We start from the raw sequence: 11,454 nt of genomic DNA, 5'->3' as shown, positions 1-11,454 counted from the left end.
CCCTGGAGGGGGCAGTCAAGGAAGGGTTCAGGTATCCACTCTGAACCTCCTTGACTCCACCCAGTAACTTTCCACTGGCTGAGTTAGCCACCAGCCAAGGCAGCTTGCACACTTCCCCCAAGCGTGGCCCCCTGGTCCACTCTCCAGCAGACCTGCAGGGGGCTGGTGGCTGACGCACACAGTCTGCCTGAGATCTCAGCTGCCTGGAGGCTGATAAGGAGACCCGATCCCATCACATGAGACCAGCCGGAGGGACTTGCCCTGGTTGTTAACATCAGCTGGACGGTTTCCAAATTGGAGAGATGAGGAGATAGGAGTGGAATGGCCTGGACCTCTGAACTGAGTGGTCAGAGAAGCTAGGAGTAGACACACGGGCACTGCCAGTGGAGGCCTCAGGAGGCCTGGCTGAGGATAAGTCAGAACTGGCAGTGGATGAGGGAGGTTTTGGAGGTAAGATGGGCAGAAAGGCCTTGGGGAAGGGCTGGAGGCAGGGCCCAATTTCCTTCTGGGTCAGGTGGGGTTGGGGGGCCGCTGCCGCAGGCTCAAGCAGCCAGAATAAATCTCCTTTTCCCAGAACACCCAGTCTTCCAGAGCCCAAGCCCTTACTCAGCCTCAGGGTGTGTGAGCAGGCTGGGGATTTAAGAGAAGACAGTGAGAGGACGTCAGTCTCAGTCCTGCCACATCTCCCAGGAGGACGCAAGTCTGGGAGAGTCAGCGATGCTGAGAGCCCAGTTGGGTGGCTTGGAATCTCAGGACAGGTCTCCACTTAGGAGCAGGGCCCCCCTACACCCACCTCCTGCCCTAGCAGTGCTGTGTTGTGACCCATAAGTGTAGAACAAGGCAAACACAGATGTTACTGGCTTCCTGCCCCTCTCTTCTGCCCCAGGGCCCAAGTGCCCAAAACAAGCCCCTGGTCCCAGAGCTGAGGGAAGCTGGGCAGCCTGGGACAGCCATACTGTTTACCCAGTACCCTTGCCTCTCTGTGGAGCAGGCACATCTTGTCTCCCAGTTGTCCTCCCCACCACTTCCTTATGAATGTCAAAGCCTAAACTGGAAGGAGGGAGAGGAGGCAGGGGTTGGGCACAGGACAGTGTGCCCCGGGGTCTCACACTGTGGGTGGCCCTAGGAGGAATCATGGTAGGGTTGCAGGCTTCAGCTGGGCTTCCTGGGGCCTCTTTCCCACATCTGAAATCCTGCTGGGCTTCTCCCATGCATCTTGGGTCTTCAAACCCAGAGGGGCCTCCAGCCTCGATGGTCCCAGTTTGGGAGAGGTAACCGGGGGGAAGGGGCGGCACAGGGGACAGTATGACTGGGTTCCGCAGGGCCCCTGGCGGCATGGGTACAAGCTGCAGAGGGCGGGGTTGAGGACAGTGAGCGGGTTGGCCGAAGGCTGGGCTGGCAGCTAGCTTTATATCTCGGCTTGCAGGAGCACAGGGAGGGTCAGGGGACCAGCAAGGGGGCATTCTCTGAAGGAAGGAGGGGGTGGGAAGGGCTCCTCATTCCCGGTTGGTGCCAAAAAGCTGCAGGAAGAAGGTGAAGATATAGATGATGTCTAGATAAATGTTGAGGGCTCCAAAAATATACTCTTCAGGGCTCAGCGAGTGGCGTCGGCTACCCATCAGCAACTGGGTGTCAAATGCCAGGAACTGAGGGAAAGAGGAGGAGAGACAGAGAGGTCAGAAAGTCTGGTCGCTGACACTGACCACTGAGAAACCAGGCCCACCCCCGATACTGTGATTACCTGCGGCCTGGCTGCCCAGTGATCCTCCTGAGAACTTTCCCAACACCTTCCATCCCTAATTCGACACCTATTTACTGAGCACCTACTGTGTGCCAGGCACCGATGTGGCACAGAACAAGACAGACAAGATCCCTGACCTCACAGAGCTCAGAGTCTAGTGGGTAAAGTAATTGTTAGTATGATGAGTAACCAAAGAGAAACCCAAAGTGCCACCAGGGGCTGATAACAGGAAGCTGACCCCTGTGAGTGTGTCAGGTGTCAAGGAAGGCTTCCTGGAGGAGGGGGCCTTCAAGCTGAAGCACAGTCTTCTTGCCATTCCCCTCAGGGCCCTACGCTTGGAGGACCAATAAATCCTCCGTGTAACAGCGAGCAGGGAACAGGCACTTGTTCTGTGCTTTACAGACATTACCTACTTCATCCTAATAACATCAGCATCCAGTAATGATTCTCCCTTTCCTAGAGGAAACCAAGGCCCAGAGATGTTCAGTACATACCCAAGGTTACATAGCTGGCAAGTAGCAAAGCCAGGATCAGAACCCAAGCAGGCTGACTCCAGAGCCCCCTCCTTGAACTGTTCTGCTCTGTGGTTTACGGGCCCTACCCAGGGTTACTGTGTCTTCTGCCAGGAATCAGTCTCCCCCGAGAGCCCCAGCAACCTGCTCAGAACTGCAGAGGCCACGAGGAACACCATGCCATGTCTGCTTTCAGGGTCTCACCACTTAGTGGTGGGCACTTACGGATGATTACCATATAACCTCGGAAATGCCATAATTAGGGCTGATTGGGCAGGAGGAAGGTGGCCCAGGAGAGGTGACTCTACCTGGGGCTTGCAGGATGAGGAGGGGTTTGCTAGGTGAAGCGGGCCTGGGGAAGCCCTGGAGGTGAGGGTGGTGGTGTGAAGAATGAGGAATTCACCATGGGGATAAGTGGGGCAAAGGGAGACGGAGAGAGGCCGGAGCCCAGGGGCCAGAGGCTCCAACAGGGAGCAGCTCCAGCCTGTGGGACATCAAAGCATGTCACCCTTGAGGGCAGGGAGGTGGGAGTGACTGCAAGTATGGGCTTGAGAGTCAGGCCGGCTTGAATTCCAGTCTCAGTTTCGCCACTCACTCACTCTGGGACTCTGGGCTAGGCTATTCAGTCGCTCTGAGCCATTGAGTCCAACTCGGCAGAAGGGAGATGAGTGTGCTCACCTCCTGAGGTGGTTGTGAGAGTGAGATAATGCTTGCAAGGCACCTGGCGAGGTGTCTAACACCTGGTAAGCACTTAATGAATGTGGCTGTTAGTGTGGATTTACTGTTATTGTCTGCAGAAGGAGAGGTGCCCTCTTGAGGACATGTGTGCGGGGTGCTGAGATGCAGGTGTCTCCTGCCACTCATCAAAGAGGCAGAACTGTCGCCAGGGGAAGCTGGGTGGCCTTCGCAGCAGGCAAACAGAACCACAGCCAGGGCTGAGGGGGCCGTGTTCAAGGCACAAGAACACAGGACTGACTGGAGTCGGAACACCTAGGTTTGGGCTTTAATACCTCGGAGCCATCCCCCACTTGACCTCAGTGTTCTCATCTGCAAAATGGGACGGTAATGATGACCACACCATGGTGTGGTTTTGAGGGTTGATGTCTGACAGTGAATGTGGCATCAACTTATTATTCTTTAGTGTCATTTCACTCCATTCTGCTCTGCTCCTTCTCTTTTCGATTTGGACTCCCAGGTAAAGAAAGCTTCCTTGCGTAGGGAGAACAAGCAAGGAGAGTGGCTGACCCAAATGCTCCTGGCTGCTCAGTGGTCACGACTGCCAGCACAAGTTAATAAACTGCCGATCTGGCTTACCAATCATTGCTTGCTTGGTTGATTTCCCAGAGCCTGGTCACCCCTGGGTGAGCTAATGAAATCAAATCTCTCAACCTAGAAGGCTTGAACCTGACCCTGTTGGAGGGGTGGTGGGGGGCTGCTCTCCAAGGAGCCTCCTAGAACAGCCAGCTGGCTTTTCTCTTGGAGAAAAGTGTTAGTCACTCAGTCGTGTCCTACTCTTTGTGACCCCATAGACTGTAGCCCACCAGTCTCCTCTATCTCATGGAGTCGGTTGCCACTCCCTGCTCTAGGGATCTTCCTGACCCAAGGATCGAATCCAGGTCTCCTGCACTGTGGGCAGACTCTTTACTGTCTGAGCCACCGGGAAGCCCTTCTCTTCAAGAAAAGAGGGATGAAATGGATGCTGTCCCTGCCTTTGGCGCAAGGCCATGGATGCTGATCTCCATGGGCTATGTGGGAGAGTTTGCTCCAAATTTCCACTCCACAGCCCAGTACCACCCACCACTGCAACTTCATGCCTGTTGAGCCAGCTGAAGGGTTTCCATTCATTTATTCCCAACAATATTTAAACTGAGCATCTACTATGCTACAGGGAATTGCCTTCAGAGCACTGTCTAATGAGAGCAAAAAACATGATCAGAGATTATACTATGAGCATGGACGCACACAGGGGAAAGTAACTTGATAATTTCCCTGGGTGATGAGCACTGTTAACTAACATCTTGGCTGAGAGCAGGTATCTTGGTTATAGTTAGCACCTTAGTTGGCAGCCAAGATCTCAGTTGAGAGCTAACAACTCAGTTGCCCGCTAACACCTAAAATGACAGCAGGTGCTTAAGTTGCGAGCCAGCTGGATATAAGACCCTTCAAGAGGGGCATGGTGGTCAGGGGTAGGAGCAGGATGGGGGTGCTATTAACTTACATCTGAGCAGTCTTCACATACTAGTCCTTTATCTCACTTGCCCAGTTCACCCTAGGGGGTGGATAGTATCATCACTATTTTACACAGGAGGAAGGGAGGCTCAGAGCAGGTGAGTGACTTGCTGATGGCCACTTATCCAGCTGGAACCAGATTACCTGTCTCCTACATCCTGAAAGAGACAGTGGGGCTGGGGTGGGCTTGCAGGGAGGGAGAAGGCATGTGCAGATGGCACAGAAGACAAAGGCAGACTCTCCTGGGTCACCCTACTGGTCAGGGCTGGACCTGGCCAGGACCCCCCAGGCCACGCAGTTGGCCTGATCCTGTGGTGCCCAGGCTTGTGTCTGCTGCCCTCCCAGGGGTGAGCTGGAGAGGCTCTGAGGGAGCCATGCCATGGAAAGGGCAGCTCAGAGCCACCAATGAACAGGCACCGGATACAAAAAGGTGGGGTTATAATGGGTTGAATCGGCATAAAAAATAATACATGGACCATGTCTATCCCACAGAAATGCCAGCAGCACACCCAAAGCTGTTCAAGGCAGCGTTGCTTCTAACAGAGAAACCCTGGAAACAACCCCAAACTTGATCAATTGTGCTGAGGCAGAAATATCTCTCATAACATCTATTATGAGAAATGAACAACTGACAGAAAAATCCATATCACATTAGCCCCCTTACTTAACAAAAAACCTATGACATAGAAGCTACCTAGCATATATCCATAAAATGCATATAGAAAGGTCTGGAAGGAAAGACAATTAACCACAGCAATTACCACTGGGAAGGCAGGGAAGGATATGGCCTGATGACATTTGCTTTATATATATTATTTAAGGTTCAAAAAATGAAATATATGAATAAATGTATTCAATCCCCGGGTTTGAAAAATCCCCTGGAGAAGGGCATGGCAACCCACTTAGTTTTCTTGCCTGCAGAATCCCAGGGACAGAGGAGCCTGGTGGGTTATAGTCCATGAGGTTGCAAAGCGTTGGACATGATTTAGTGACTAAGCATGCATGCACATGCTATATATTAGAATTTTTAAAAGAAGGGTTAAAGTAACACAAAAGGAGAGTTCATGAACCCTTTCATTTAATTCTCACCACCAGCCCCTGGGGCAGATATTGCATAATCATCTCTCTCTTGGAACTGAGGAGACTGAGGCCCTGAGAATGCAAGTGCCTCACCCAGTTCACACAGCTGAGAGGACAGTCAATTCCATTCTCTTTCCATTATGTGACATCACTTTGGGGCATGGGGTGTGTGGTGTGTGTGTGTGTGTGTGTATAAGGATGGAAGAGGTGGGAAGAAAAGTGTACCCAAAGTTCATGGCTAAGAGCCCAGTGGGCTACCTGAGGGGATGCAGGGAGCACTGGGCCCACCTGCTCCTCACTTTCTAGGCTAAAGGGTGAGACTGGGCTCTGAGGATTCCAGAGAAAAAAGACTAACTGCCAGCTTTAAGCCCTTATGCCCTCGGTTGGGATGTAGGACAGAGAGAGGGCAGCTGAGTGGAGATCTGCTTCAGTTTCATAGAAGATACTTCTCTTGTCTTCAGTGGCTTGGGTGTTAAGAGTTTAAACAGCACAGGGGACTTCCCTCGTGGTGCAGTGGCTAAGACTTTGAGCTCCCAAGGCAGGGGCCAGGGTTCAATCCCTGGTCAGGAAACTAGATTCCACATGCTGCAACTAAGAGTTCACATGCCATACCTAAGGCGCAGTGCAGCCGAAGAAATAAATTAATATTTAAATAAAAGAGCAGTTCTGCTTTTTTTTTTTAAAGTTTAAACAGCACAGATGACCTCTGCATGCTGCAGTCCTGGGGAGCACCTTCAGGTGGGCCACCACTACCTAAGGAACAGGGTCTGACAGGGTCTGGACAAGAGGGGAGCAGTGTGAGAAGGCAAGTAAAAAAGGAAGGGTGTGCATGTAACAGACCTCAAGAACATGGACTGGGCAGTCCCATAGACCTGGGTTCAAAGCTTGCCTCTGACCTTGGGCAACTGACAACTGCTGCTGCTGCTGCTAAGTTGCTTCAGTCGTGACCGACTCTTAGTGACCCCATGGACTGCAGCCCACCAGGCTCCTCCGCCCATGGGATTTTCCAGGCAAGAGTACTGGAGTGGGGTGCCATTGCCTTCTCCAACTGACAGCTACTAACAGGTAATATTATTGTTCACTGATGACATGCCAGGCACTTTCTCAGTGCTTTGTATATACTGATTCACTTACAAGTTACAAGCTATGAGGTGGGAACTATTATCTGAATTTTATGGATAAGGAAACAGAAATACAGAGAGTGACATGACTTAATCAATCCACCCAGCTTAAATGTTGCAGAGAATGGATTTGAACCCATCTACTCTGCTCCAAGGGTTTCCCAAGGAGCGATAGTGGTAAAGAGCCTGCTTGCCAACGTAGGAGACTTAAGAGACAAAGGTTCGGTCCCTGAGTTGGGAAGATCCCCAGGAGGAGGGCATGGCAACCCACTCCAGTATTCTAGCCTGGGAAATCCCAAGGACAGAGGAGCCTGGCAGGCTATAGTCCATGCAGTCGCAAAGAGTTGGACACGACTGAAGCAATTTAGTATGCACACACACACTGTGCTCCAAAATCTGGGCTCTGAACTACAAGGTTAACATGTACGATAAGAGTGAAAGCTCCCAGGGCAGCTGAGAAACTACCACATTCCAGGTGCTCAGCTGTTTTCTTTTTTCCATTTATATATTATTAAGCATTACCACAGCCTTGTGAAACAGTTAATATTAGCCCCATTTTAAAAACCAGGCATAGAGATCAAGTAACTTGCCCAAAGGTCACAGCGGTAAGAGGATGAGTGAGGCCTTGACTGTGGTTTGGGTGGGATGCCCATGGTCACTTGGAGAGCTCCCGGGAAGGCCTCCTGCAAGCACCTCCCCCACTCAGGCCTGTGTACATGTGTCCTGCCCTGAGCCCTACTGGGACTCTTAATCACCCCTCCTTCAGTCCACAAGCCCTGGGGCAGGGGGCTTCCTTCACCTTCTCCAAGTTAGGGTGTTGGTTTGAAGGGCTTGGTTTGAGCAGGGCGTTGGTTTCGAGGATTAGTGTCTCAGGAAGTGAGACTGAGGTGAGGCGCAGGAGTGGGGCACGAGTGTACTTTCCCCCTGAAGGAACAATTACTGGTCAATCCACCCTCCCTCCTCCTGCCCTCTGAGGAATTCATCTGGCCTCCATGGTTCAGATGAGGCCTCAGGTGGGGTATCAGGGCTGCTGTGGTGGCAGACGGTGGGCTGCCAAACAGAGAAGCTTCTCTCACTGGATCCCTTAAGGTCATGGAAACCAGTGAGGCAAAGGAGTCGCCAAATTCTAAATGAAATAAAGTCTGAAAGAAAATCATATCCCTGCCTCAGGTCTGTGTGGCCATTTTTACTTTTCAAAGTGTTTCTCCAACTGTGAAGAAGGCAGGGCATCTACCATAGCCCCCACGAGAAAAGCAGGGCAAGTGGTGGGGTGGGGCAGACTGGGTCTCTTCCCTGAGCCTCTCAAAGACTGGGGAAGATTCCCAGGACTTGCGGATTCCCAGGTGGACCTGGAAGAAGAGACTGCCTGAAGCCCAGCCTCCGGATGACAGAGGCTGAGAAGGCCTCTCTGGACCCTTCTCATGTGAGGGGACAGACCTCTCCAGGCCTCCATCTTTCCATCTGTGAAATGGAAAGGGAGACAGAATAGAAAGAGTGCTGAGCTGAGAATCAGAAAAAGGGGCGTTTCTTCCAGCCTGGCAGCCAACACTGCATGCGTGTGGTGTGTCTGTGTGTCTGTGGTGTGTGTGCTATATGTTGTGTAAGTGATGTGTGGTGTGTATGTGTGATGTGTGTATGGTGTGCATGTGTGTGTGGTGTGTGTATGTGATTGTGTGGTGTGTGTGTGTGGTGTGCATATGGTATGTGTGGTGTATGTATATATATGACATGTGTAAAGTGTGCATGGGTGTGTGGCATGTATGTGTGTAGTGTGTATGTGTGATGTGTGTAGGTGTGTATGTAGTACACATGGTATAGATGTATGATGTATATATGGTGTGTGTGTGTGGTTGTATATATGTGTGGTGTATATGCGTGATGTGTGCAGGTGTGTATGTGGTATGTGTGGTGTACATGTGTGATGTGTGTATGGTGTGCATGTGTGTGTGGTAAGTGTATATGTGTGGTATGTGTAGGTATCTATGTGGTATATGTGTGGTGCATGTGCATGATGTGTATATGCTGTGCATGTGGTGTGTGTATGTGTGTGCATGTGGCATATGTGGTGTATATATGTGATGTGTGTATGGTGTCTGTGTGTTTGTGAGTGGTGTGTGTGTGTGATGTGTGTAGGTGTGTATGTGGTATATGTGGTGCGTATGTGTGACGTGTGTATGGTGTGCGTGTTTGTGTGCGGTGTGTGTGTATGTGAGAGGTGTGGTGTGTATGTGGTATACGTGGTATATGTGTGTGACGTGCGTATGGTGTGCGTGTGTGTTTGTGAGTGTGTGGTGTGTGTATATGTGAGAGGTGTGTGTGTGTGTGATGTGTGTAGGTGTGTATGTGGTATATGTGGTGCATATGTGTGACGTGTGTATGGTGTGCGTGTTTGTGTGCGGTGTGTGTGTATGTGAGAGGTGTGGTGTGTATGTGGTATACGTGGTATATGTGTGTGACGTGCGTATGGTGTGCGTGTGTGTTTGTGAGTGTGTGGTGTGTGTATATGTGAGAGGTGTGTGTGTGTGTGATGTGTGTAGGTGTGTATGTGGTATATGTGGTGTATGTGTGTGATGTGTGTGGTGTGTGTATATGTGAGTGGTGTGTGTGTGTGATGTGTGTAGGTGTGTATGTGGTATATGTGGTGCGTATGTGTGATGTGTGTATGGTGTGCGTGTTTGTGTGCGGTGTGTGTGTATGTGAGTGATGTGTGTGTGTATGTGGTATATGTGGTGTATGTGTGTGATGTGCGTATGGTGTGCGTGTGTGTGGTATGCAGGCATGTGGTGTGTAAGTCTGCTTATGCTCTCTCTGGGTCTCAGCACAGGAAGGTCCCTGCCAGCTCTGAACGCTCACGGTCCTTCCCAGGGACTGAGGACAGATGGCTATGAATGCCCCCTCAATGGCCAGGAGTCAATACCCAGAACTGGAGGCCCAGCCCCTCTACAGAAAGAGCATCTTCCCATCCAAGCTGCGCTCACCCAGACACCATCAGACCCTGACGCATCCTGTACTGACCACACAAGTGCTCCGGGCTGCCCTGTCCTTGACTCTGGGACACTGCAGCGGCCCCCTAACTAATCTCCCAGCCTCTGTCCTACTCATGAATCCAGCTTCTCACTCATCTTCCTTAAAGCCCAGGAATGAATGTTGCCAGAGGTCCTGAAACTGGCCGGGTGGGACAGGCAGAAGAGAGTTCTCTTCCCACCAGGCCTGTCACCTAAAGTCCTGGTTTCTCCCCAGGTATCAAGGCTTGGCTTCATGCTTTCAGGGACTGGGAGACTTCACTTCCCCAGAGAAGGATCAGCTCTGAGGTAGAGCGCCTGCCCACAGTCATGTAGGTACAGAGGTGCTGCCACAGCAGGAAGGCAGCTGGCCAGGCCCTGCATGCTCGCTCCCTCTCTCTTTCCCCCTGCCTCAACTGTCCTGCTCTGTCCCAGCCCCTGCACCTTGCCTCACCACCCCAGCCCACCCATCATGCTCCCCTGCCTCACTTTCCATCAGCTTCTACAAAAATGCACTCAAGGAGGGGGCAATAGAAGGGAGAGGAGAACGGGGCCACCCTGAGGCCAGAAACTTCCGACTGACTCACCACTTCCACTGGCATTTGAGTCTGGTGCCCAGAGCGGGGTTACAGGGTAGGGCGACAGAGAAAAACCGAAGCCTCTCGAGAATGTGCCAAGGCCAGTCAGGGTGAGGCCTCGGAGGGGTGATCCCTGCCAGCAGGACCACGGCCCTACGAGACCCTGGCTCCCCATCTCCCCAGTCTCCCCCTAGTCCAGCTGGGAGGCCTGCTGTCCAAGAAGGCAGTCTTTCAGGGGCAAGAAAGGCCCTTTGCTTCTCACAGCCCTTCCAAGTCCCAGGCTGGTGGGGTTGGGGCGGTTCTCACCGGGGGCTGGGCCCTCCTCTAACACGTCTCGTCCCTCTTTTCTCACACGTCCTCCCCGAGGCAGCAAGAGGGGCAGGGATCGCGGAGTGACATCCTTGCCTAGCTGCAGCGCTTGGAGCGCCCTTCACAGTGACGAGACTTCGCCAAAGGCTAGGGTAGGAGAAGGCAGGATGGACAGATAGAGAGACCAGGGGTGCTGGGCACTGGTTCTGGGGATAGGTTGGACTACAGGTTCCAAAGGACAGAAGTGATGCTGGAAGCAGGATCAGATTGAGGTCAAGGGCCTTCTGAGTTGAGGTTAGTGGAAAGGCACGGGAACCTTAGTTCTTATGGGGCTGGGCCTCTGTGGGCCTCCATCCACGTGAAACTGAGAGGGAGGGAGGGGAATGAGTCCAGTGGCCCCTCCTCAACCCTCCCCACACCACGGATGGGCTGCACATCTTCCTTCCTTTGACCCAGGTGACAGAGGGCAGGGGATGGGGCCGGGGGACTGACGCCACTGCTCCTGACCACTGTTTACATGACTCGAAGGATGAGCCTCACCGAGGAGAGTCAGAGTGTTGCTCTCCTAATGAAACATTAATGGGTAATTAGGTGCAAAGGTTCCTCCTCCCCTGTGACTCACGGGAGACGGATGCCTAAGTCAGCTGTGCAGTCATGCTTTCTGTGCCTCAGTCTGACAGTGCCTCAGCTGGACCTGGCCTCTCCAGAGTCCGTTCATCTTGAAAACATCTAGGGGTGCCTGCTGTGAGCCCCTAGGCTGTGGGTAGAACAGCTACCCACTATTCTAGACACTGTGGATGCAGCGACAAGCCAGCCAGACCCAAATCCCTGCCTTCAAGGAACTTAAATTCTGCTGGACAGAGACAATAAATAAACAAACCA

General features: G+C 52.2%; 1 protein-coding gene across 1 annotated transcript in view; it reads right to left on the bottom strand.

Moving 5' to 3' along the window:
* Window positions 1-1,391: 1,391 nt before the first annotated feature.
* The window catches only part of FAIM2 (Fas apoptotic inhibitory molecule 2), a 30,801-nt gene continuing 20,738 nt past the window's right edge, over window positions 1,392-11,454 (bottom strand). Inside the window, exon 12 of the mRNA XM_069580795.1 lies at window positions 1,392-1,646. Coding sequence (XP_069436896.1) covers window positions 1,497-1,646 — 150 coding nt within the window. The 3' untranslated portion in view covers window positions 1,392-1,496. The remainder of the gene's footprint in view (window positions 1,647-11,454) is intronic.

Source organism: Ovis canadensis, chromosome 3, assembly GCF_042477335.2.
Source record: "Ovis canadensis isolate MfBH-ARS-UI-01 breed Bighorn chromosome 3, ARS-UI_OviCan_v2, whole genome shotgun sequence".
Lineage (NCBI taxonomy): Eukaryota > Metazoa > Chordata > Mammalia > Artiodactyla > Bovidae > Ovis > Ovis canadensis.
The sequence above is the reverse complement of the archived record's forward strand: the minus strand, read 5'-3'. Positions and strand labels throughout refer to the sequence as shown.